At 37.9% G+C, this 26,275-nt stretch overlaps 1 protein-coding gene and 1 non-coding gene across 2 annotated transcripts in view; both read left to right on the plus strand.

The window, feature by feature from the left end:
* The window catches only part of MUC19 (mucin 19, oligomeric), a 116,487-nt gene that overhangs the window by 83,463 nt on the left and 6,749 nt on the right, over positions 1–26,275 (plus strand). Inside the window, 36 exon segments of the mRNA XM_042993686.1 lie at positions 122–235; positions 448–522; positions 1,043–1,096; positions 2,684–2,719; positions 3,786–3,839; positions 4,568–4,621; positions 4,767–4,820; positions 5,712–5,765; positions 6,458–6,511; positions 7,134–7,187; positions 7,797–7,841; positions 8,103–8,156; positions 8,283–8,357; positions 10,109–10,153; positions 11,334–11,387; positions 11,546–11,839; positions 12,433–12,486; positions 13,964–14,017; positions 14,429–14,464; positions 14,709–14,762; positions 15,526–15,573; positions 15,822–15,872; positions 16,447–16,500; positions 16,590–16,643; positions 16,890–16,946; positions 17,633–17,686; positions 19,720–19,773; positions 20,047–20,100; positions 20,222–20,275; positions 20,908–20,961; positions 21,572–21,625; positions 22,634–22,687; positions 22,813–22,863; positions 23,104–23,154; positions 23,328–23,375; positions 25,582–25,611. Of these exon segments, the coding sequence (XP_042849620.1) occupies positions 122–235; positions 448–522; positions 1,043–1,096; positions 2,684–2,719; positions 3,786–3,839; positions 4,568–4,621; positions 4,767–4,820; positions 5,712–5,765; positions 6,458–6,511; positions 7,134–7,187; positions 7,797–7,841; positions 8,103–8,156; positions 8,283–8,357; positions 10,109–10,153; positions 11,334–11,387; positions 11,546–11,839; positions 12,433–12,486; positions 13,964–14,017; positions 14,429–14,464; positions 14,709–14,762; positions 15,526–15,573; positions 15,822–15,872; positions 16,447–16,500; positions 16,590–16,643; positions 16,890–16,946; positions 17,633–17,686; positions 19,720–19,773; positions 20,047–20,100; positions 20,222–20,275; positions 20,908–20,961; positions 21,572–21,625; positions 22,634–22,687; positions 22,813–22,863; positions 23,104–23,154; positions 23,328–23,375; positions 25,582–25,611 (2,190 nt within the window).
* Positions 18,770–18,876, plus strand: LOC122240606. The gene has a single exon (XR_006220386.1). It is a non-coding gene; the product is annotated as a U6 spliceosomal RNA (small nuclear RNA).

A 26,275-nucleotide genomic window follows, 5' to 3' on the forward strand; every position in this document is an offset into this window, starting at 1 on the left:
TTTAGAACTCAACTTGTTTACTAAAGATGGGAGCTTTGTAGAACATTATTGTTTTGAAGTGAGTCCACAGACTTCTTAAGAAGTTTATGTTTTTATCCCTCCTGCTTTTATTTTTGACCAGGTGCAACCAGAGTGTCAGTGGGAGCTACAACAGGTTCAGACAGGGGAAGCACAGCTGGAGCATCAGGCTCTATAACCACCACTGCTGGGAAACAAGCAGTCAAGACTTACCCGGGTATCTGTTGGTATTCCAATGCAAGTTAGCTTAGACTCATCATGATAATGAGTTTGTTATATTAATCAAGTACCAAATATTTGGAGAAAAGATTAAGAGATATTCTAGGTTTAGTATTAACATCTAAATTTTAAATATACTTAAATAGTGGTAGGTTTGTTTTTCCTAAAATGAAACACATAAAGATAATTTTCAATTATCTCATTAATCAGGTACAACTGAAGAACCATATGGAGAAACTGAATCAGGTGAAAGCATAACCAGTTTAACCACACCTGGAAAATCAGGTGAGTGGGAAGGGAAGGTATTGGCCCAGGTTGTAACACAAAATAAGGTTTCCTGATAAATCTAATGATGAATATTAGTGTATTTTGAGTAGAAATCAGAAAATCAGATCCAAGTCATCTGGCATTTAGGACCTTATATTTTGTTAGGTGTGTTTACACCAGGTACTGGAACTTTAACACCTGAACTCAAAGTAGTTACATTGTTAAATGTCCAGGTAGTGTCCCCATAAAATAAGAACACTGCTCATGACTTTCTGGTGTTTTTTTTTAATTTTTAAAATGTTTATTTATTTTTGAGAGAGAGAGAGAGAGAGAGAGAGAGCGCGCACAGGTGATCATGAGCAGGGGAGGGGCAGAGAGAGGGAAAGAATCCCAAGCAGACTCTGTGCTGTCAGCTCAGAGCCAGACTAGGAGCTTGAACTCACAAATCGTGAGATCATGACCTGAGCCAAAATCAAGAGTCAGCTGCTTAACTGACTGGGTTACACAGGCGACCCATTACTTTTCATTTTAATTTCAGGTTTTACAGAAGCTGCCCCTGGTTCAACAACTGCACCAGAAAGTTCCACTACTGGTAAGTAAGCAGGGGATGTCAGATTTTTTTTTTATACTTTTCATGCTTATTGGCTAATTAAAAATGGCAAAATAATTAGTAATAATGCCAGTTACATAATTATAGTGTCCTTAAATATATTCTCTCATTTAACTATTAGAATAAATTTTGTTATCTCATTTTACTCATGGGGAACTTAGAAAAGATACTACCTAGGGGCGCCTGGGTGGCTCAGTCGGTTAAGTGTCGGACTTTGGCCCAGGTCACGATCTCGAGGTCCGTGAGTTCAAGCCCCGCGTCGGGCTCTGTGCTGACTGCTCAGAGCCTGGAGCCTGTTTCAGATTCTGTGTCTCCCTCTCTCTCTGACCCTCCCCTGTTCATGCTCTGTCTCTCTCTGTCTCAAAAATAAATAAACGTTAAAAAAAAAAAAGATACGACCTAAATTTGTTCATATTTTACAGCAAATCAAATATTGGAGCCAATATTTTTATTCATTCTATACCGACTCCAAAGACTGTGCTCCTACCCACAATGTCCCTCCTCCTGTAAGGCAAATATAAAATGGTCTTTGATGATCCATCCATAAGACCTTGCTTTTAATATTTATAAAGCTTAAATTTTCTCCATTTCCAAGCTACAGCAGCAAGTACTAAAAAGGGGTTTAAAATATTATATATAATGACAAACTGTGGCATTTGTCAATTCTAAAACATTGGCAAAAACTATAATACTATTGCTTTATAAATAAAAACTTTATCACTTCATTTCTTTTTACAATCATTCCAACTTATAGGGCAATTTTTTTCTTAACAATAAATGAATGAAAATGTATTAAAGACGATAGCACATTAATATTTAAATTTTTGGACTAGTAATATAGTACTTGAGAAAGGCATTATTTCTGTTTGTAGGTTATCTCACCGAACCTAGCTGTTCATGATGAAATTGTCCATTATTTAAGGAAAAGATTGTTTATGCTTTTTTTCTTGTAAAGTATTATGCTACACTTATTCTAACTACTTTTACAAAGATGGCTTATATAAATTTATTTTACAAACTAGTCAGTAGAAAATAGTTCAATAATTTGATTCAGACTAAATTTATAATTATTCTTTATTCAATCTATGGCTATGTAAATGTAAATAAATTGAAATGTTTCAAATTATATATTGAACACCATAATTATATTATAAATTAATATCATGGCTACTACGATGTGACTATTGGACATAGTATGTACTTTATTGTTATTGACAATAGTACTTTTGCATTTTCCAAATTCAAGACCTTAATCTTTAATTAAATGGCAGCAAACAAGAATTACATATGTGTAAATATTTTACTTGGGAAAAAGGCAATGGTTTTGCTTTCAGTTTGATAATTTGTAATTCATAGGTGATTCCTTACAGAGCACTTCGCAGCTTCTCTCCCAAGTGATCTCGCACTCTGACTTCAATTTCTAAGATCAGCCTCTATGAAAATACCATACCTCTGTTTTTTAATAAAAAAATTATATATGATGGCAGTTGAAGCACCAAAGGGATTTTTAAAAATGGAATTCAAGTATATTCTTTAATGGAAACATGAATTTAATCTTTCCTTTTTTAGGCTCAGATAAGAGAATTCCACCAGTATTAATTGTAGGTAAGTCAACATTAAAATGACAAAAATATGCTCTGTAGGATGTGGCTTCAGCATTTTTATGTTTTCCATTTGGACACTGAAAAATATATAAGAGACTGTGATATTCTTCCCAAATTATAATCTAATATAAATTAATCTTTTCATGAAAAATTTAAAATGTGCATTTATAAATATAGTTTGTTTTTAAGTTTTAGTGATGTCAAAATAGCTTGCAGTAACAGGTGATAAAATATGAAATTGTAAATGTGCATTTGGAAAAAAATTGGTATTGCAGTAACTAGACTAGAGAATATAATAGAAATCTCAATTTTATCAGATTAATAAAACATGAACTTCAAATTAGATTCTGGTAGCATAGGGCTTTTGATTTTTCTATTCTTATGCCTTCTTAAATCATAACAAAGTCATATTGATTCCCTTACATAATAGTTAAATTCTACACCAGTTGTGTACAAATGTGCAAAATCAATCAAATAAATGAAAATAACTCTGAAATATGCCCCTTATTAAAAAAAGGCAGCTTTTTTTCTCAGCTTATTAGTGTTATTTATCACCTATCCTTTCCATGAAAATTTTTAGCTTTTATTGCATCCTGGTATCTCTTTTTAGACTTAACAGTTTTAAAAGAAGTTTAATCTTTAGAACATCTCACTTTTTCTCAATTGCTCTCATTTACATTCTTTCAGTACATACGTTCAAATGTTAGCTCCTTGAAGACAGGCTTTTTTGTCTTATTTCATTCACTGATATAAAATTCCTTTGGGGTCCTTATCTGATGAAGTGTTTGATTTCAATACTTATCCACTTGATCCATTAGATTCTCCCTTTGTTGATTAAGGACCATTCAACATGTATCACTCAGTGAGCCACTCAGTGCCTACCACCAGAGAAATCTGTTAAAACAGGCATTCCCAAGACAGGTTAAAGTTGAAATAATAAGAAAGCCATCTGTTTGGACACTCTGGACATGAAGTTTTTTGTAGGATTGTGGTGATTAAATAATACAAAATATCTCTTTCCACCCACCCAAACACCCAGAACTTACTGTTCCATTTCCTCCCTCAAGAGGTCACAACTTCCACAGAAAGTGTTGGCACCAGTGGAGGTGGATTCAGAACAGGTGAGAGGGACCAGTTCCTGTCTTCTTGTTACCACTAATTATGGCATTTGTAGGAGAGCCTAGAGAGAGAGAGGGTTTCTGGGGAGCAGTCCATATTTACCTTATTAATATTGCACATTTGGCCAACTAATTCTTTTTCAGTTTTGAACTATTTTTTCCTGAAAAGCTACTAATAACAGAGTCCACCATCTTAGCTGTAATCCCTGAAGATGGGATGATTGTACTAATTATTCTGAGAATTATTTCCTGTGGAATTATAAACCTTATAAGCATTTGAAGAGGGAAAGGTAAGAAAACTTTCTATTGTGGAGAAATGGAGAAGAGCTACATGGACCCTGGAGACATGTCTGCCCTATATAGATAGATGTTTGCTTTTCACAAGAAAGCAATGAAGAGTGAGATATTTTCCCAATGTCTGGGGTTCTGAGCACACTCATACCTTCTGTTGCCACTCCACAGCAGGTACCACTGTAGCATCAGCAAGTCAAGTCACTGAGAGTAAAACAGGTGAGCGTGACGAGACATAGAATTCTGGAAAAGTTATCTTAGGTTGACAACATTGTGACTCTGGCTTTGGTAATAAAATGGTGAAAAGAAAATACATAGGGCTCATCATCAGAGAAGGGCCAGAGAGTGAGCCAGTTAGCTATAAAGAAGATATACTTGGGTTACTTTTAGAGGCATGTTTTTAGGAAAGAAACATGAGCACTGCTGTTCCTTTGTTTCAGGCACCACTAGGGTAGCCCCTGGCATAACTGTTGTCCCTGGAAATTCTAACACAGGTGAGTCAACAAGATGGTAGGGAACTTTCCACATGTCCTCCCATAAGTTAGATGTTTCCTCTGGTATTCGTCTTTGCAGGAGTACCAGCTATCTTTTCCATGACCCTAAATATTCTCCAATTAACTCTTTCCTCCTCTCCATCAGAGGCCACAACTTTCCTAGGAGAAAATGAAACAACCAGAGTTGGAATAGCCACAGGTGAGTGCTGCTAATCTAATACCTACACTTCATAATAACTTCTTAAAACAGTCTTCTGAGCACCAACTGATGAATGAATAAAGAAATTGTGGTTTATATACACATTGGAATACTACTTGGCAATGAGAAAGAATGAAATATGGCCATTTGTAGCAATGTGGATGGAACTGGAGAGTGTTATGCTAAGTGAAATAAGTCATGCAGAGAAAGACAGATACCATATGTTTTCACTCTTATGTGGATCCTGAGAAACTTAACAGAAGACCATGGGGTAGGGAAAGGAAAAGAAAAGTTAGAGAGGGAGAGAGCCAAACCGTAAGAGACTCTTAAAAACTGAGAATAATCTGAGGGTTGATGGGGAGTGGGAGGGAGGACAGGGTGGGTGATGAGTATTGAGGAGGGCACCTGTTGGGATGAGCACCGGGTGTTGTATGGAAACCAATTTGACAATAAATTTCATATTAAAAAAATAAAATGCTAAGAATTGATATAAAAAACAGTCTTCTGAAAAAAATCTACACTATTTATATATGTTATATTAAGCAAATTCAGAAAAAAGGACAGGACAGTCATTACATTGCCTCCTTATCTCCTGAGCTTACAAGAACCTTCAGTACACCATCATGAAGTCAAACTAATGACAGATGGATAGGTAATGTGGAGGGAAACTTCCTATCTCTCCTCCCAAAGAAAGGGACATGATAGTCGAGAACTTTCTCAGTAAAATTATTGTAGAAAGAAATATTACACGGGGTATATATGAATTAGTTCTTGGAATTCAAAGTCTCAGGGTTATAGTTTACTGCTATATGGAAACTTTAGATTCCTATTTAAATCCCATAGTGGACAAGCAATTGAACTGAGTGACTGCTGCCCCTTTTTTTGTTTTAGGTACTACTGGTATAGTCCCTGAGAAAACTGTGGAACCTGGAAATTACAGTACAGGTAAGTCTGAAAATACATGCAAAATTGGGCCATTGGATGATAGATTCTGACAACAGCACAGTGTGTACTTTCCCACACCCTAGTCTTTACTCCTTCCTTCCTTCCTTTTCCCTATCAGAGGCCATGAATTCCACAGGAGGAAGTGGGACCACCCAAACAGAACTTCTAGGAAGTGAGCTGTTTTAGTGTGAGGCTTTGGGGGTTTTATCAAATCTGTTTGTGTGGCTACAGTGAACACCTGACCTGGGAAAGGGCCTTGCATTTCATCTGGGAAACATAACATGCCAAGAGTCACACACCTGGGCCTGCTTAGAAATTCCATAGCCTCAAGATATCTCCATATGGATTTCCAGATGCCCAGTGCTGCAGAGCTAGTCTTTGGATAGCAGAGATGAAGGCAACATGCTGGTCAGCCCCTGCCTTCCAAAGCCCCAGAGCTTTTACATAGTTTGCTGTTTTCCCATACCACTTCCTAGTATCTGTCACACTGTGTTATTTGTCCTGTTGATTGTTCACTGATGGTTTCCAGTTGCTAGAATATAAGCTGCATCAAGGGAGGGATCTTTGAATATCCTGCTCACTGATACATTCAAGGGCCAAAAACAATATTGCACATAAGAGATGTCTATAAATACTAGAGTAATGATAAAATGTATACTTACTTTAAAGCTTCACTCTATTTGCTTTAATAGGTACCACCATGATTTCACTTGGAGCTAGTAGAAGTTCACAGAGTTCCAAGCCAGGTATAATGGACTAAATAAACTCATCATATGAGAGTATTAGAGTTAAGGAGTGCTATTTTAAACATCTGACTACCCAAACACCTCAAATAATTGATCATCTGCCTTTTGATTCTTTTTTTTTTTTTAATTTTTTTTAACGTTTATTTATTTTTGAGACCGAGAGAGACAGAGCATGAACGGGGGAGGGGCAGAGAGAGAGGGAGACAGAATTGGAAGCAGGCTCCAGGCTCTGAGCCATCAGCCCAGAGCCCGACGCGGGGCTCGAACTCACGGACCGCGAGATCGTGACCCGGGCTGAAGTCGGACGCTTAACCAACTGAGCCACCCAGGCGCCCCAGCCTTTTGATTCTTTTAGTCACCTCTCACTCCTGGGAGTCCAGGGGCTGGAAGAGAAACTGGGAGGGTGACATAAGGTCTCCTTCTGCTTTCAGTGGGATGTATGGAAAGGCAACTCCAGTAGAACAAGGATTAGTAGGTGGGTCAGGAAAAGAAATTGTGGGAAGTAACTGATGATTCATTTCCTTCAGAAACAAAGATCCTCAGGAAAGGTCTTCCAGTGGTTCAACGCCATATTGATCAGGGAGATAATGCTGTGTTGACCCCTTTATTTTTCTTCTTTTAGGTTTTACAGAGGAATTCTCTGGGGTAACTATTATATCTGGAAGTTCCCACACAGGTAAGTTAATAAGAAATAAATCTCCATATTTAACCTCATAATATAGTTAGTAGACCTGCTCTGAAAAATATCAACATAATTCTTTCCCTAATATCCCAAATCCTCAGACCTCATCGTTCATCATTTTCTTCCCTCAGAGGCCACAACTTTAACAGAAGGCAGTGGTACTTCTGGAACTGGATCCAGATGCATTTAGAATAATTAGCTTACAGTTTGCGGTTTAGTGTGAATTATGGCTCTCCCTGAAGTCACCTGTTGGGAGGTGTGCTCTCCTACAGAGTAGTTTGTATTTCTTTTCAGCATTTTCTTAGATTTCACATATTTAATATATGGAAGAGCTCTTAACACCAGCATCTAGCCTCACAGTGGCTATTTTTTAAAGATGTGCTGGTGATGTAAACCGTATGATAGGTTTCTCCTGTGATGGCTTATATATCATTAAGATGTCAGGGGGAGCTGAGGAGTATTATACACCTGGGAAGAAGTGAAAATGATGTGAACTCCTAAATAGGCCTGTCCTATATAAAGATTTTCTTATTCAAAGAAACAGTATTGATGCTCAGTATTTTCCTTGGGAAATTCATTTTTTTTTGTTTCGTCTTACGGTAGGCACCACTGCAGTACCGGGAGGCCAAGCAACTGGGAGTGTGACAGGTGAACACTTGGAAGAAAGCCACCTTATTCTCTGTTTTGAAATCATGGGATGTTTGAGGAGGTTGCCTCAACTTGGAAAAATTATTATTTTGATTGCTTTCTTAATGCTATAGGTCACAGGAAAGGTATATGATTCTCACTTTCATCAGGAAGCAGTGAAAGGGCCCCTTGATATGAGATACATCGAGATTTCCTTCTAGAGACAGGTATTCAGGAGATAAACATGAATCACTGTGATGACTTCAGACCTTTGTGTTTCAGGCACCACTGGGGTAGCCCCTGGTACAACTGTTGCCCCTGGCAGTTCTATTACAGGTGAGGCAACAAGACAACAGGGAATCTTCCACATGTCCTCCCACAAATTAGATGTCTCCTCTACACGCTCCTTTCTGTGGTCCTTAAATAGTTTCCAATCAACTCTATCCTGTTTTCTTCTCTCAGAAGCCACAACTTCTGTGGGAGAAAGTGGAACAAGAATGAGGATCATCACAGGTGAGTGCTGTTAAGGCACTAATGGTACTTTCTAATAACTTCAGTAAAAGGTCCTGACTGAAATATATCAAAGCTCTTGGGGTGCCTGGGTAGCTCAGTGGGTTAAGCATCTAACTTCGGCTCAGGTCACGATCTCACAGTTCGTGAGTTTGAGCCTTGTATCGGACTCTGTGCTGACAGCTCAGAGCCTGGAGCTGGCTTCAGATTCTGTGTCTCCTTCTCTCTGCCACCAACCCCCCCCCCCCAACTTATGCTCTGTCGCTCTCTAAAAAATAAATAAACATTAAAAAAAATTTAAAAAAGAATAAGAAAATATATATCAAAACTCTTTGGATGTTCCATATTTAGCAGACTGGTGAAAAATTTAGCAGTTGTTCAATATTTGACATCAATAAGTTCTGTTCAGACACTTTAATTCTTCCTCTTTGTGCTCTAAGGAGCCTTCATCAGGGCATTATGGGGTCCATTACCTGACAGTTATACACAGGATGTATACCTAGGAGGTATTATACCTGAATGTCCTGTGCACAAGCCAAGTCTTTACTTTTTTTTAATGTTTATTTATTTATTTGTGTGTGTGTGTGTGATACAGAGAGAGAGAGAGAGAGAGAGAGAGAGAGAGAGAGAGGTCATGTGTGAGAGGAGCAGAGAGAGGGAGACACAGAATCCAAAGCAGGCTCCAGGCTCTGAGCTGTCTGCACAGAGCCCGAGGTGGGGCTTGAACTCCCAACCATATCATGACCGGAGCCAAATCTGATGCTTAACTGACTGAACCACCCATGTGTCCCTAGCCTTTACATTTTCTTTTTCCTTTTTCTTCTGTTAGAAGCCACAACTTTCACAGGAGGGAGCGAGATCACCCAAGGAGTACTGCCAGGCAGTGAGCTTTTCAGTGGAGGCCTAAGTCTCTCATTATTTCTCTGTTTGGGTTAAGCATGGAAATGGGAGGGAGTGTGAAAAAGGGTCCTACATTTTCCCTGTGGCCCTATTTGTTGGTTTGCAAAACTAGGGAGTTTCCCAGGTAAAGTCTGAGCCTGGCCCTGTACACAAACAGCAAAGAGAACGGAAGAAAGAAGCAGGCCACTCTGGATTGGTAGGTGGCAGGTGTAATAAGGGAACTTACCTCCGAGCCTTGTCCTGGGTGGCCGCAAGATGAGTAGATCTCTGCACCCACCACCAGAATCTTAAAAGCTTATGTGGAGATCTTAAGTGGGTTCAGTCACTCTATACCATCCAGATGGTCTCAATGACACATTTCCCTCTCAAGGCTGCTTCCTTGAAAACGGCTCCAGCTGTGGAAATGTAGGCAGAACATACATCCCATACTCTCATTTCCAGAGTCCAGCTCATAGGTCAATTGACATTCATGTCCTTTCAATGACCTCCTCTAACAATATTGTAGTATACCAATGAGAGTATATTCAAGTTATTCAGCTTGGGAATTACAAGCCTAGGCTGTCCTCTATGTTCTGACTCACAGAGGTGTTTTTTTTGTTGTTGTTGTTGTTGATTTGTTTTGTTTTTCTGAAGAAAGGTATGAGTGCATATTGAATATATCCTAACCCCCAATCCTCCTAATCCTCCTTACCCAGTTTACCTTCTCCCCAGGGCTTGCCACTTCCTATCATCTCTCTCATATACATGATGCTTATTATTTATTTTCTATCCTTTTTCACTAGAAAGCTTCATAAAGACAACTGATTATCAAAATGCTCCAAGTTACATCAAAGGTTACTACTTATAAAAATTAAAACCATGCTTAATCCCATCCTTAGGCACCTCTGGCACAACAGGTGGATACGTTCCTGGAAGTGAGGCAGGTAAGGGTGATTTAAAGACCTGCTTCTTTTTAAGACATAGTGAAAGGGAAATCCATAGCAACACATCCATCCCAGTTTGACCTGAGAAATACAATGCTGTGAAGTTGTTCATTTTCAATTTTATTCATAGTCTTCAGGAAGGAGCTTCAGTGCTTTAGGGCCACATTAATGATTCTAAGATGAACTGGGAGTGTGAAATGCTCTACTACTCTGTTTACCTTTTTGCAATTTAGGTACCACTGGAGAATTGTCTGGAACAACCATTACATCTGGAAGTTCTAACACAGATAGGTTAACAAGGAAGAAATTTCGCTTATTTAATCTCAGATGTCATGATCTCGCTTTCAGGGCTGTTATAATAAAGAAATAGCACAATATATTTTCCCAATATTTCAAATTCCCAGATTTCATCATTCTCCTATTTCTTTCTTCAGAGCCCACAACTTCCACAGAAATGACTGGAACTGGAGCCCAAACAGGTGAGCATGAAGAGCCCATGATTTGGGGGTCAACAGATTTAGGACTGTCTCAGCTTTCCTTTGGAGACTTTGCATTTAATTTAGGGGTATTGCAAGTGAGTCAAAATAGGTTTAATAGTAGGGATAAAAATCTTTTTGAAAATCTATAAATTCCAGCACTGAGTTTCATTGCTCTAAGTCTGAAGATATGATGGGATTTCTCCATTGGTATTGCAAATAGCACCAGCAAGTTTTCCCTTTTTTGTGAATTCCTTCTAGTAATTTAAATTGGCTGAAATAAACACAGAATGATTTCTGACCTATGGAAGTCTTTATCTAAACCTCAAAATTCCAGTGTGTTAATGGTTTACCCTAATCATCCCTAAGTTTATATAAGGCAGAATATCTCTCCCCACCCCCATCTCTTTTCTCCTCCTCAGGAGTCCAGACCATACCAGGTAGCCAGATCTCTGACATTTAAACATGTAAGCATGAGAAAATGTGAATATCTCCCTGATATTTACCAATATTCAGAATGAGAATTATAATGTGAAACAGCTTTTTTTTTTCTTTTGGAAAGAAATGTTCTTGTGAAAAGATATATGAGGAACCCTAGAATAAGCCTTCTATGAATTAAAAGAAGCTTGTAACATTTTTCTTCTTAGCTTTTCTTTTAATGTAAAGGAAATAACATATCAATCCCTTCCCTTTTGCGATTCTAGGTACCAGTGGAGTAGTCTCTGGCACAACTATTAAATCTGGAAGATCCAGTGTTGGTAAGTGAATGTATTCAGAGACAATCATTCCTTGTCTAACATCAAGCAGAAATATGTCACCCCAAACATACTTTCTACTTTCCTAATTTTTTGTTTCCAGAGGCCAAAGCTTCCTTAGAAAGCATCAGAGACCCTGTGATGAAATCAGTGAGAATTAGGAGTGCCAGATGTTAGCATTGCCATTGATTACAATCATGAGTTTGCCTCTGGATCAGAAAGATTGTTATACAGGAAGGGCAGGTCCTCCATCGCACACCCAGCCAATGGTGCTATTGATTCAGACTCCTCTGCTGGTTTCTGGACAACCCTTTTCCAGTGCCTGGCCATGTGGTGTGGATTTCTGAATAGGGTGGTGGTAGTAGTAGTTTCCTGGAAGATTAACCCACTGGACATGATTGATGTTATTGCAGAATCGGCAGGAGTCAACACTGTCCCAAAAGCTTCTATCTCAGGCAAGTAGATGACTAAAATGAAAGTAGAAATTTTTTGCCTCCCATTTGACTTTTTATCTTGAACTTTAAAGTCTAAGTTGCTTAATGACTGGTTGCCTCGGAGGTTGATTAAAGTGATAACATACTCAAAATATTTTTCCTACTTTCAACCATTAAGAACTACCTCTGGAGTATCAATCAAGTCGCTAAAAGTAAAACAGGTAAACATGGTGAAAAACTCTTCTGTTCCCAGTTGAAAATAGTGTAATATTTGCTAAGTAAGCCTACTAGAAGATAGACTTCTTAAGGGAAAAAAAGTCTTCATTTATTTTATTTATTGGTGAATTTCTAGTATTCAACAGGCTCAATAAATATTTTTGAATGAATGAAATAATTGATACATGGGAAAAATTACACGATTCAGTCCAGGAGCAGAAAGGCATGCTCGTAGAGCTTCCATATGGACAAAATAGTCTCTATGAATGGTCCTTCCTGGAGTTGTCCATGTGTAATATAACTGAAGATACAGCCCTGGAAATATACACTTACTTTATACTCAGATTGCCTCAATGCAGAACATTCTCTGTGATGATCCCATGACATTCTTATTTCAGGTACCATTGGTGTGGCCTCAAGTACAACTGTTGCACCTGGAAGTTCCCATACTGGTAGGTTAACAAGTGGGGAAGAAAGCATCTTTCTTAAAAATAAGGTGAAAAAATGTCTTTCACATGGATCTTCTCATGTAAGAGCACCACACCATATTTTCTTTTCTTCCTAAATACCCAACCTTTATCTGTTTCTTCTTTTTTTCTTCTAGAAGCCATACTACTACTAGAGTCTGTTAGGAAACAGATGGAAATTAGTGTGTGTGGGTGTAGGTGTGTTTGTGTGGCAGGGGGGACTTTGGTTGATTATAAATTACTTTTTTGTTTCTTAGTAGGATAATTTCTTGAGGAGGGGCTTTTAAGGAACTTACATCTAAGATCAACAGTGTTTTCCTTTTTTACTTGATTTTGAATCAGTTGGGGCAGATTTTTGAAATATCTTCATTTTCATGGTCCAGCCTCCATATATACCTCCCTGAATATGAGAGTGAAAGTGATAATTGTCTAGGGAGTTTTCTTTTTCTATTTGTCATCTTAAGTATCACCATGATATTAGCTGATGGAAAGATAGTGGCAGAGCGTTTTATTTCAGGTAAACAGAAGGCCACAACAAACACAGAAAATTTATCTCTATTCATTATGTTCTTCTTTGAGCATAGAAGTAACTGAAATGTGCAGTGGTTATCCCAGTAACTATCTATCTTCATGCTTAAGTTTTAAAAATTTTCATTCTCATAGGAGCTACTACAGAAGTATCCATAAATAAAGGAACTGGAAGCACATTAGGTGGCTCCGGTGGGAAGCGGATCAGAAGAACAAGAGGCAGAATATGAATAACCCTTGTTTTTCTGCCATTAAATCTCAGAAAAGGGGACTTCTCTGTTGAGGAATTTCTATCTTCATTTGATTTGGGAATAAAACTATGCATAAGAGAACAGAAATAATTTATCACCAGTTGCAAAGGCCCACAAGATAAGCAGAATTCCCACCCCCAACTCCATGAGGGGAAAAGCCACCCTTCTTGTTGTAGGTACCCCTAGGGTATCTTCTGGCACTACACTTGCACCAGGGAGTTCAAATACAGGTGAGCCAGCCAGCTGAAGAGAGTCTTCCACAGGAAAACTTCTAGTAGTAAAGTATCTCTCATGGTACAGTGGCCCAGAAAAGTACATAATTAACTTGCCTCAGAACACTAAATCCTCAAAATAAGTCAGTCAGAGAAAGACAGAAAACATATGTTTTCACTCATATGGGGATCTTGAGAAACTTAACAGAAGACCATGGGGGAAGGGAAGGGGAAAAAAACAGTTACAAATAGAGAGGGAGGGAGGCAAACCATAAGAGACTCTTAAATACAGAGAACTGAGGGATGATGGAGGGTGGGGGAGAGGGGAAAGTGGGTGATGGGCATTGAGAAGGGCACTTGTTGGGATGAGCACTGGGTGTTTTATATAAGCTAATTTGACAATAAATTATATTTTAAAAAAACATTAAATCCTCTTCACCTCACATTTTTTCTACCTTTCCTCTGTCTTAGAAGCTACAACACTCCCTGGAGGCAGTGGAAGCATAGGAGTTGAAATTAATACAGGTGAGTTCATAAGCTTCCTAACCTTGCCACTTTTCACATACAAGCGCAGCAATAACAATTAACAGTTTCAAGCTCTAAGTATGTGCCAGGCATTATCCTACACCCTTCTTGCTATTATTTTAAACCTTACCCCAAACTGAGGTACAATCATTTTCACAGATGAGGAAACATGGCTTAGAGATATGAATCAACTTGCCCAACGTCATACAGCAAACAAACAGGCTTCAACTCAGGCAGTCTGGTTCAGAAGTCTAACCTCTTAATCATGATACTATATTACTACTACATTATATCACTAGATTTCTTTGTCACATGTCTAAACATTTCTAGAACATTAAAATTTCTATAACATCAGTACTTCACCCAAACGTAAATTTAATTGGTGATCAATCCTGTTGTTTCTTCTTCTAGGGGGATCCAGTAGCCAAGTCCCTGGCATTCAAACAGGTAAATAAAGGAAAAATACCTTTGTCTTGAGACTCTCCACCACTATCCCACATTGTGCTCTCCCACCACTATTTTGGGAATGAAACATTAGAAAGTGCACAAAACAACTCTGAAACAAGCTATTGCCAAAAATAATCTTTTTTGCATAATAAAGAAGTTGTGTAGCTTCCCCACCCTTTTCTATAATATGCTTTTCTTATAGGAGTAAAGTTCACATGATCATATCATTCTATTGTGCTTTCAGGTACTATTGGAGTGACCCCAGAAAGTACCATCTCACCCAGAATTTCCAACACAGGTAAGCCAACGAGGAAGGATGTGCTATAATTTCTTTCTTGGGACTAGCTCTGGAGGAATAGCATGTGATTCTTTTTTATGACTTTCCATTAGCCATCACTACTTTCTTTTCACTGTCAGAAGCTACAACTTCCATTACAAGGAAGTATAACCAGTGAAAGTGGAATTGGTAACTCCTTTTTAAAAATATATTTATTTATTTTGAGACAGAGAGAGAGTGTGAGTGAGAAAGCATGGGCATGAGTGGGGGAGGGTCAGAGAGAGAGAGAGAAGGGAGGGAGGAGAGAATCCCAGGCAAGCTCCATGCTCCATGTTGAGCCCAACACGGGGCTCAATCTCACTACCTTGATATCAGAACCTGAGCCAAAATCAAGAGCCAGACGCTTAACCCACTGAACCACCCGGGTGCCCCAGGATTTGGCAATTCTTGAGTTCCTGATGATTTATTCTGTCTTTGCCTTTTCTTGGGGACATTTGTTAGAGGAAGTTTATATTTATGAAAATGATTTCATTTCTTCTGGGGGCAAACCTTATATGGTAATTCTTATTACCATAAGGGGAGTTCAGAAAGGTCCCTTTTTGATATTGAAGATATTACCCCAGTATCAGTTGGAGGCAGTATGTCCATGTAGTTCTATTTAGGGAAGCAAAGATGACAGAAATAACTGGAAGTTTAGGTGTAGCAAATTTTGGATTTCAGATGTTATTTCATTGAATACAAATAAATACATTTACACAAATATTGTTTCTATTCTTGTCATCAGGAGCTACCGCTGGTGCATCTGAGACACCAAGCCCTGGAAGTAAAACAGGTAAGCTTTGGAAAGGCCTGGAGACTCCTGATATTTAATCCTAGGGAAGCTAGTCATCAAAGTTGGACCGTAAGCCAACATGTTTATTGTGGCCCTGAATTTAAAAATAGAGAATGAACTTCATCTTGACAGGATAGCTCAAAAAAGATCTGCTACTTTCCAGTCACAGACAGTCTGGTTGGCCATGCTCTTCTCAGAAAGGTAAATGCATCACCATTTGGATTCTGTCTTTCTCTTTTCTACTGCAGGCACTACAGGTGTAATCACTGGCACAACAGCATCTGGAAGTTCCAACACAGGTAAATCAATAACCTAACAGGGAATGTGACGAGCTTCAGTAATGGAAAACTCACTCCCCTGCCTCCTGCTTCAACATCTCCTCCCAATCACACACTTTCCCTACCATTCCCTGGGAAACCACCATTTCTCATTTATATGATCCTTCTGAATTTACTTTCCTTCTCCTTTCTTCCTTTCACTTAGGGACCACAACTTCTTTTGGAGGTGGTGGAAACACCAAGGGTGGAATTAAAATAAATGAGTATGAGCAGTCAAATAATATTTTTCTCTATGTCTTAGTCAATCACAGTGACTGTAATGAACTTAGAGGGAATTCTATTCTACCTTACCTTAATCTCTCTTTGAGTACAAATTGTCAGGATGTTAACTCTTTATCCCATGTGAATTGTCTTATATTTTGTAGACTTGTAATAAAATGGTATAATAGAAACCATTATTGATATATCACTTAAGACAAGTTCCTGATCTAAACCTTTTAGTTGATTAGAGGAACCCATCAATGTCTTCTAAACTAAATCCTAATTTTAAGTAAAAAGGAATTAATACATTGATTATCTCCTTTTGTGCTCTCAGTTACCACTGGGATAACCACAGGTACAACCATTGCACTTGGGAGTTCCAACACAAGTAAGTTGTGAAAAAGTTGAGGAAACCTGCTTCTATGAACTTTAGCCACATTTCTGCATTTCATATTGCTTTCTCCTATTTCCTCTCAGAGGCTACAACTTCTACAGAATTTGAAGCTACCACTGTATTTGGAATGGCCACTAGTGAGTGGTTTGCTTTCAACCTTTTGTGTTCTCAACAGTTTTATGTTTAAGTTTGTGTTAGATGATGAATGAGTGAGCAGACCAGCTAAGATAGGGTTTTGTATTCCATTTGAAGAGACCATATGTTAGGTCAATCAGACGTGGGACTTTGTTCTTCAGATTGATTTTCTCTATACACCAGCCTTTTATATTTTATGAAGCTAAGAATGATATATTACTCTCAATTCTTTATCCATCTTGCCTTAGCAGATACTGCTTCAGAGTCAGCTGAAGTTTCCAGGGGTCCAGAAAATTCTAGTCCTGGTTAGTAGGATTTAATTCATCAGTCTTAGACTTATCTTGCACATAAAACCCTTTCTTCTCAGGTTTTCCTCATAACTAAGGTCTCAACAAATTAAAAAAAATTTACATGCTCCTTCACACACCTGAATCCCCACTGAAGCATCAGGAAGCCAAGTCACAGGAGGGGAAACAAATGAGCAGAGGAAAAACGCTATTACAAAAAGCATTAAACCACAGAGAACAAAGGGCTCCAGAATGAAACTTTACCATATATTGGTTTGGAGAAATGAAAGAGTCTGTGGGAGAGCATGGTGTTTGCTTGTCTGTGCATAATGAAGCCCCTTTATTGCTTATTAGAAACATGTGAATTTATCTTGTCCATGATATTTTAAGGGCATAAAAAGTATTACTATGGTCTCTCTCTCTCTCTCTCTCTCTTTCTCTCTCAATTTCACAGTATCTTTCTCATTCTTTTAAATCTCATTTTCATGTCCATTTCAAATTCCACTAGGATTGTCTTTCACCACACTTATTTCTGGAAATGCCAACATGAGTTAGTCAAAGTTACAAAGAGACTAATACTCTTTATTAGTATCTCAGTCAAAAGCCATCTTCTTTGAGAGTGTGTCTTCTACTTTCATAACATACAACTTTTTTCCAGATTTCAAAATTGTTTAAAATCACCTTAAATTTTTGTTTTTTCACAGGGGCTACAACTCTGGGACTAAGCCGTGACACCACTGGGCATGTAATTCAAACAGGTCAGTCATGGCATTGCAGAATTGTTGAGATTTCACTGATTACTCATAGGATATTGGTAGTGACAGGAGATGATAAAACTTTTAATTTGAAGACTTATGAGATAATTGGGGTTGTGATCTTAATGTACTAGAATCTCCTGGACTACAGACTTCATCATATGCACATTTATTAGGACGTAGTTTCTTAGTGGTACATTTCTTAATGAAAACAGGAGTCTTTTTGGTAAAATATTTTCCTACTTGTCTTTATAGGTACTATGGTCATAGGTGAAATCACAGGTTACTCAAAAGTTTCCAACCCAAGTAAATTAAGATGACTAAAATAAATTTAGGGCATTTTTTAAAATCTCACATTAATATTTTTTGTCTACTCAATGAAAATGATCAAGGAAAGAAACATTTATTAAAAAGCATGGGAGTATAAAATAAGAAATTATAATAATCCAAACTTGTGGAATACAACTCAGATACTGGGAGACCATCGCAAGAGCAGATGTTGGGAGGTTTGTCAAAATTTCTGGTTGTCAAAGTTGTGACAGAAATGTCCTGAAAAGGGGGAAAAAAAGGAGATCACCCATCAGTTTTGTATTCCATAATATTATAGGATTCAGTTATGAAAAAAATTAAATTGTGATTCCATTGACAATAAGGAGAAATTGAAAGGTTTTTGGATAGATTGACTGTCATGCATAGATTTACTTTTTTGGAAGATTAACTAGGCATAAGTTAGGCATGATTTAAAGGGGAGTAAGAAAGCAAGTGTTGGAGGTATGTCATCCAGTTTGAGACTGTTGGAGGTAAGACATGATTACAGAGAGATTACAGAGGCAATCATGTCGGAAAATGGAGGTCACAAAGAATGTGCAATATGTTGGCAAGTTGGCATTTATTATGATGTGATGGAGAGGTGAAGGAGAGAAGGATGTTTTGGGTGAATCTAGCTCATAGTTTGGATGCTTAGGTAGACGGATGGAAGTGCCATCCCCAAATTTGGGAATATACTGGAGGAGGAAAAAAAATTGATAACTGATAGAAGATATAGTGAGGACAAATTTGGGCAGTTTGAATTTAAAATGCTCTGAGGTGTTCGCGTCAGCAGCACATATACTAAAATTGGAACGATACAGAGAAGATTAGCATGGCCCTTGCGCAAGAATGACACGCGAATTCAAGAAGCATTCCATATTTAAATAAACAAACAAACAAGTAAATAAAATTAAACAAAATAAAATAAATGCTCTGAGGTATTCAGTAGTATGCTCAGGAGAACTGTTAAGTGCAACTAGAGTATAGAAGAGAGGCCTACATTGAAGATGCACATTTGTCAGCCGATTGCTTACAAATGATATTTAAGTGGTGGATGCTGGTGAGTTTATTTAGGGTAAACACACATAGTCAGAAGACCAAGAAGTTAAAACATGATACCTTGGCTTCAAAGGGTGGGCACAGATGCGGGAAGGGGAGTGAGAGATAACAAGCTTCCGGCTATGGAGTGAATATGTCATGAGGATAAAAGGGACGGCATATGGAATATAGTTAATGGTATCGTGACAGTGTTGTATAGTGATGGATCGTAGCAACACTGGTGGTGAGCACAGCATGATGTTGAATCCCTGTTGTACACATGAGACTAATGAAACTGAGTCAACTATACTCAAATTTAAAAAGTTAAAACAAAAACACATATTCGAAGTAAATTTAAAAGGTGTTACAAAAAAAGGGCTTTGTAAAGGCAGAGGAGCCTGGAAAAGGGGATAGTTTGGGCTCAGCCAGTATGGATTAAGTCAAGTCTATAAGACAGAGTGCTGGAGTCCTGGGATGTGACTCAGGAGACTGTTCTGCTTCTAATCTGGGGATTCAGAATCCCAGATCAAACAGGAGCAAACAGAATTTTCAGACAACATGTGTAATTTTTAGTAAGATTCATTTTTCAGAGGGCCTGACCTAATAGATATAAAACTTTGAAATAGGAAGGGAGAACTGTATTGAAATAATTAAAATGTCAAGATTCTTAATTCTTTTCATTTTTTAAGCTTCAGGAGTCACCAACCTAATTCCAGGGAGCCAGTCTACTGGAAGAAAAATAGGTAAGCATGGGGAAGTGAAAAAGGCGAAATGGGGAAGGCACCTATCTCCATGATACTAATTCCAGAAAACAGGGATCATAGAAGAATGGAGTTTACCATAGGGGATAAAACAGAGCAAGAAAAAATGTTTATTTTACTTTTGGGGGCAAGGAATCCTGGAGAAGGAATATGTTGTTTCACAGAAACACATGAATTTTTCCTAAATGATCATCCCCATCCAATAAGAAAGACAGTGCTCACATTACTGTCTCTTTCTTCTCTCTCACATCCCAGCTACCACTGGGACAGGCTCTGTAAATATATCATCACCTGGAAGTTTCCAAGCAGGTAAATCAGGAAATAAAAGGAATTCCCCTTTAAGGGCCTATGGACAAAATTGCACACTGCCATATATTCTCGTATTTTCAAATTCTTAATCTTCTCAATTTTTTCTTCTTTGCTCTTACAGAAACCACAACTTTTAAAGAAGGTGTTGGAACTATGGAAGCAAGAATTTCATCAGGTGAATTTTACTGGATTTTGGATTCTCCATGTTTTTTTTCATTTGAGCTCACTATACACAGATTGTGAATGAAAATGAACATCACTGGAAGTGGTTCCTTTTCCTTTAATAATAGCTCATAGGGTCAAATTAGGTTAGTTCCCTGAGTTTTCCTAGGAAACATAACCATAGATGTAATTCTCTAGACACACCTTTTTTAAAGAAACTTTACCCCCTTTGTTTTGCCAGGCAATACTCCAGAATTAGTGAAAGTCACCACCAGCCAAGATATGTATAGATGCAGTTGTTTTTCTGGGGTTTTCTTCCACTGGAGAGTCAAAGAGTTAAGTCACTGGAAGTAAATCATGTGAATATAAGACAGACATTCTCTCCTTTACTGATAAGATTCTAGATGATTCTGGATATAGAGAAATAAGATTTTTGACACGATTGTAGCTTTTCCTCATATTTTCTTTGAACATTTCAATCATGAGAAAGTGCATTGGAAAACATGTCAGGTTTAACACATGATACAAGAAAAATTGTTTTAAATTGTTTTCTGTTGCTTCAGAGAAATAGGAGCACTTGCCAATATTACACTTTTCTTAGGGTGAGAAAGGGTTTTTGAGGCTCATCCTTCCTTCTTATTGCAGGTACCACTTGGGTAGCCTCTGGCACAACAGTTATTCCTGGAAGCTCCAATACAGGTTAGTAAATATTTAGTAAGTGGCAGAGTATCTAAATTAAAAAAAAAAAATCCTTTCTCTAGAATTAACTGTTGCAACATCAACAGAGCAGTCCTGACCTCATTCTTGTTTGCCTCTCTTAGGGGCTACCACTTGAGTTGGAATGTAAATAAGTAAGAGTCAGTGATTCAAATCTATTGAATTCTCATTAAAGACTCCTAAAGCTTCACTTCGGTGTAGGGGAATGTTGAGAGTAAAAATAAAGGGCCAGGAAATGGGGCAGAATCTCATTAGGAATGTACTTTTTTCAGCCATTGTTATCTTCTTGCTCTGAGTTTCTGGACTCAGACCAGAGCACCCAGGTAAGTTTGTATAGGTAGGTACACAGGACACAATGCTAAAAGGAGGAATAGATGCTGAAATCCAGCCAACATTCCTCTAAAAAGGCATAAATCTATGAAGCCACATCTGCCCAAAAAGGGTGTGTTTTGTAATTCACAAGGGGAATCTATGGGCTGGATGCAGTATTGACCCAGACTTTCACCCGGCTTACTTTCTCTTCTCACTTAATTTTTGGGGATGGCCATAGGAGGTGTGTCTGATATGAAATGTTTTTCATTTTCCTTCGTAGGTACTAGTGTGGCATCAAGTAGAATTACTGGTGTCCCAGAAAGTCCCACCCAAGGTAATGGAAATGACTTCAAATGAAGTTTATATCCTTGACATTCTTCTCTTTCACACCTAAGTGTTTCAGATAACCAATATTTATCTCTATGAATGAATGCCAGACTTGAACTCGGAAAGAAAAATTGCACCAGATGGAATTTAAATGGCAATGAAGACTTTATTTAAGATTATTGTAATTATTGTAAAGCTCATTGCAATAGCAGTGAAGTTTTACCTCCTCTTTTCTGAAATAAAATCCAGGGGATATTTTAAGGGCTGGGGTGAGCTAGTGGGAAAAGTACTGGAGGGGAGGCTGGTCTATACGATTAAGCCACCTAAGTTTGCTAATTGGTGCTTATAGAATAAAGTTAGGCTCCAACTTCCCACAGAGACAAAGAGATAGGGTTACTGTTATTCTCAGTGATTATATTTCAAAGAGGTGGCTCCAAGGTCTTTGGGGAAGACATTCTTGGGTTGTAAAACTGTCCAGAGACTAGGGAAAGATTTGTATCTCAAGAGGACAGAGAAAGAATTTATAGCCACAAGTTTTCTAAAGTAAATGCTCTAAGAAAAGAGAGTCCAGGGCCCTTTAATCAGGAAGATACGTCTATAAATTTAGTCAAGCTGAGGGAAATGTTTAGGCCATCTTGATCAACACAGATGTTTTCTCATTTTTTTTTTTTACTCTCATAACGTCACTGTCCCAAAAACTAATAGAAGAGAACCAGGAAACAAAGTTATAGGAAGTAAAAGAATTAGATGTGAAAAAGATTTGTATCATTTAGAGAAGGAGACCTATAAGTGTGAAATTTACCTGGGTCATGGGAAAATATTCAATTCATTTCTGTGATCAAGGAGTTTCTAAGATAGGGGCCTCTTATGTTTCAATTGCAGGAGGATGTCCTAGCATTAGTAGATGCATTGGTACATGCTAGGTGCTCAAAACTCTTGTCTCATGTAGACATGTCTTAGGACATTTTCTTCTGAGACAAGAAAAAGTGCATTGCTCTTCCTGTCTTTATTTTAGGTACCTCCAGGGAAGTATTTGAAACAACCACTGCTCCTGGAAATTCTACCACAGGTAAGTAAAATAATAATAAATGAACTTTTCTTGGTGACATCTCAGAAGACAGACCAGCTTATCTGAAGACAAAGTCTAGCTTCTCCAGTCCCCTATACTTACTGCTTTTGTAACTCCCTTAGCAGCCACTGCTTCCATTGGAGTCAAGGAAACCTCTGGAACTAGAATGCAAACAGGTACTAATAGCAGGTACAAATAGCAAACAGGTACAAATAGCAAAAATTTGTACCTAATAGCAAACAGGTACAAATAGGAAAAATTTGTACTGCTGGCAGTACAAATTCCTCAATGATCAGTATTGTTTAGGCTTTCACCAAAATTCCTCATCTGAAGACTTAATTATGGAGCTTGAAATCTCTGGGAATGGGATTATGAAATGTGCTATTCTTGACATTTTTTTGTATTTCCTTTTGCAGGCTCCACCTCCATGTCAACTAAAATCACAAGACCCAAAGTATCCTACCCAGGTAAAATGAAATGACCCAACTGTGCTGGAATGACTTGTTTATTTCACACAAAGCTTCCTTTGAGCATGACTTTGTACTGTCATTTGTGCATATACACAGAGAGAGAGACTTGATATGCATACGTGTTATCCTAATAAATAAAATGACAATACCATTAGTTTATTTCTCTTTAGAAACCACTCTAGTCACAACAAGAGACCAAGAAACTGAAAATAAAACAGGTCAGTATGGGGCAAATCCCAATTTCTTTACTTATCTAATATTTCTTTATATATGCTAGACTTGTAGCAGAAGCTAATAGCAAAAATATCAGTAAAATAAAGTCATTGCTGTTTTATTACTTTTGTGTATTTGTAGGTAGATTATGATGGGCACAGATACTATCATTACAGTATATTTAAAGCTAGCTCCCAAACATGTATAATCATTATGGTCCCAGTTGTATAGTGAGAATAGAATATTAATTTCTGCTTATTAGTTGGTAATGTTGAGTGAAGGCATCAGAAAGGAGATGACTGAGTTTAATATTGGCTGGGGTGAAGAGGGAATTCCTGCCAACCAGCCATGAGAAGACAGAGACATGTGATATCATGAATGAGTTCAGGAATCAGCCAGGTATCGGTCATGAATGTATGAGGTTCAGGGGATAAATGAGATTGGAAAGTAGAAGCAAGTTCAAGAAAAACCTTATTTCTAAATTTAAATGAGACTTTATCCATATACTAAATGGGATCCCCTTAAGGATTTTGTCAAGAGAATGAGATGATCAGAAAGATGTTTTAGAGAATTGACTCTGACAGCAATGTGGAGATTAGGAGATTTTTCTTTATGGCTCCTCTTACAAATGTCTTTAATGAACCCTTGGAATTCTGATCAGGGAAGATTTTCTGCTGTATTTATCTCTAATAGGACATTTCTTTCTCTGGTTGCTGTTTTCTGCTAATCTGTTAAGCATTTATAACTGGGGATTAGTTTAGCCTCCCTCAGTTAAAAGAGACATTTGATCCCCAAGCTCCCACATGTTTAACTAATTTCCTTTCTGTTTCTTCTGCCCCTATTGGTTGTTGTGGCCCCTTTGCCTCAACATGTAACAATTTTAAGTTCTTTCAAATATTCTAGGCTGGCCTCTTGCTTGGTGGGTAGAATGAAAATATTAATTTGATTTTTTAGAAGTTTGGAAATACAATTTGAACTTTTTGAGTGAATTGTTGGGTTGACCAAAATATGTGATATGTGAAGACTTAAAAAGAAACATATGGCCAGCTTACGCCATCTGGTGCAGGTGGAGATGGAATAAGATTGAAATATTTCAGGAAGTTAAAAAGAGGATAAAAGTTCTTAAAGGATTAAAACTAGATTACTAATAACACCTTTTCCTATACCTGAATTATCCTTTTCCTTTCTGAATGCACATTTACTGTCCTTTTAATAGGAGGTGTTTGCCAAAGACAATCAAGGAGTAGTTTACCTTGATATTTTCTCATTTCTCCTTTAGGCTCCCATATTCCCTCCCATTCAAATTTGAAGTCCAAAGGGATTTTTCTCTAAGGTGGAATTTGAAATGCCATGAGGAGCAGAAAAGGAAAGTGTCATAGACTCTGGGTCTTGAGTTCTTTCTTGTCTAGCAAGAAAATGGGACACAGGATTAAAATGTGGGAGATGACTAATGTCCGGGAGACAAGAGCCCCAATTAAGGGTCCTTGATCTATTTTCATTAGGATCGGAAGGCTTACAAACATGGTGATGGACATGCACAAAGGGATAATGAAACTGTCAACATTAACTCATGGACATGAGGGAAAGGGGGTTTTGAAAATATGCGGGGTTAGGGGTTTGGGTTAATACAAAACAAAATCCTGGTGCCAGGAGGTCAGGCAGAAGGTTGTTTACAGCAGAGGTGAGGCACCACCTCTGTTTAACTAAACTGGTCTAGGGGACAAGAAAGACAGAGCACTCAACCTCAGGGTCAACCTTTCTTTTGTTAATTAGTTCCGCTCTGGGCAACTTCCCCTTTGCCCTATTTACCTGTTTACCTAATTTGTTCCTTCCTTCCTGTGAAAGCAGCTTTCTGCTATAGTACTAAATTGGGGGTGTTTCCGCCCTGAATACCTAATCTTATTTACCTCATATACCTTTGTTCTATATTGGGGCCTCTGCCCTGCCCTCTCTATACCCATTTACCTAATCTTGTTTACCCAAACTTGGGTGTGAGCTAGCATCCTATGGCTTTGTAATTCTTTACGCCTTGTTAACCCATCAGTGCAGGCTCAGGGAATTCCTAAGCTTATTCCCCACAGGAAGGTAGACAGAAATAAGTCTGTAAGACTAGCAATGTAGCCAATTATTTTCAGTTATTAGATAACTATTTTACCCCGAAACAATTTCAATAACTTTAGAAGCTAACATGAGATGCCTGTTTTCACACAGGATGTCCAGCATCACTTCCACCACCTCCAGGTAAGAATACTTCCACTCAAGGGGCACCTGAATGGCTTAGTCAGTAAAGCCTTTGACTTCAGCTTGGGCAATGATCTCATGGTTCCTGAGTTCAAGCCCTGCATTGGGCTCTGCACTGACAGTGTGGAACCTGTTTGGGATTCTCTCTCCCTCTCTCTGCCCCTCTCCTGCATGCATTCGCTCTCTCTCAAAATAAATAAACAAACTTAAAAAAACAAGAATACTTCTACTTGAAAATCAACCATTCTACATTAATGGTTCTTCTTGTAAATCAAATATCAGAGGTCATGCCTCTGAAAGTTGCTAGCTGTGGAAATGTTTCAGAATAGGAAAACTGGAAATGGAGGAATTTAGCTTTTATTCACCAAATACATAGCAAATGGTAGTCTGTTTTCTCATCCACAGACTAATGCAGCCAAACCAAACAAATACCTCTTGTTACTTACTCAAAATAGAGTTTACTTACTAAATAAAGTGTTTTATTTAATTATATGATAGCTTCATCAAAAAATTGTCATCAAAAAATTGTTTAAAAAATAGTATTTTTTTAAACCAGATAATTCCAGATTTTTTGAGGAGTAAGGGAAATTAAAGTTAACCAAAGTTCGATAATTTTAGAGGATTTTGAGTCCCCACTGTTCTCCAGCCAATGTGATGTGCTTTT

Source organism: Panthera tigris, chromosome B4 (assembly GCF_018350195.1).
Source record: "Panthera tigris isolate Pti1 chromosome B4, P.tigris_Pti1_mat1.1, whole genome shotgun sequence".
Classification (NCBI taxonomy): domain Eukaryota; kingdom Metazoa; phylum Chordata; class Mammalia; order Carnivora; family Felidae; genus Panthera; species Panthera tigris.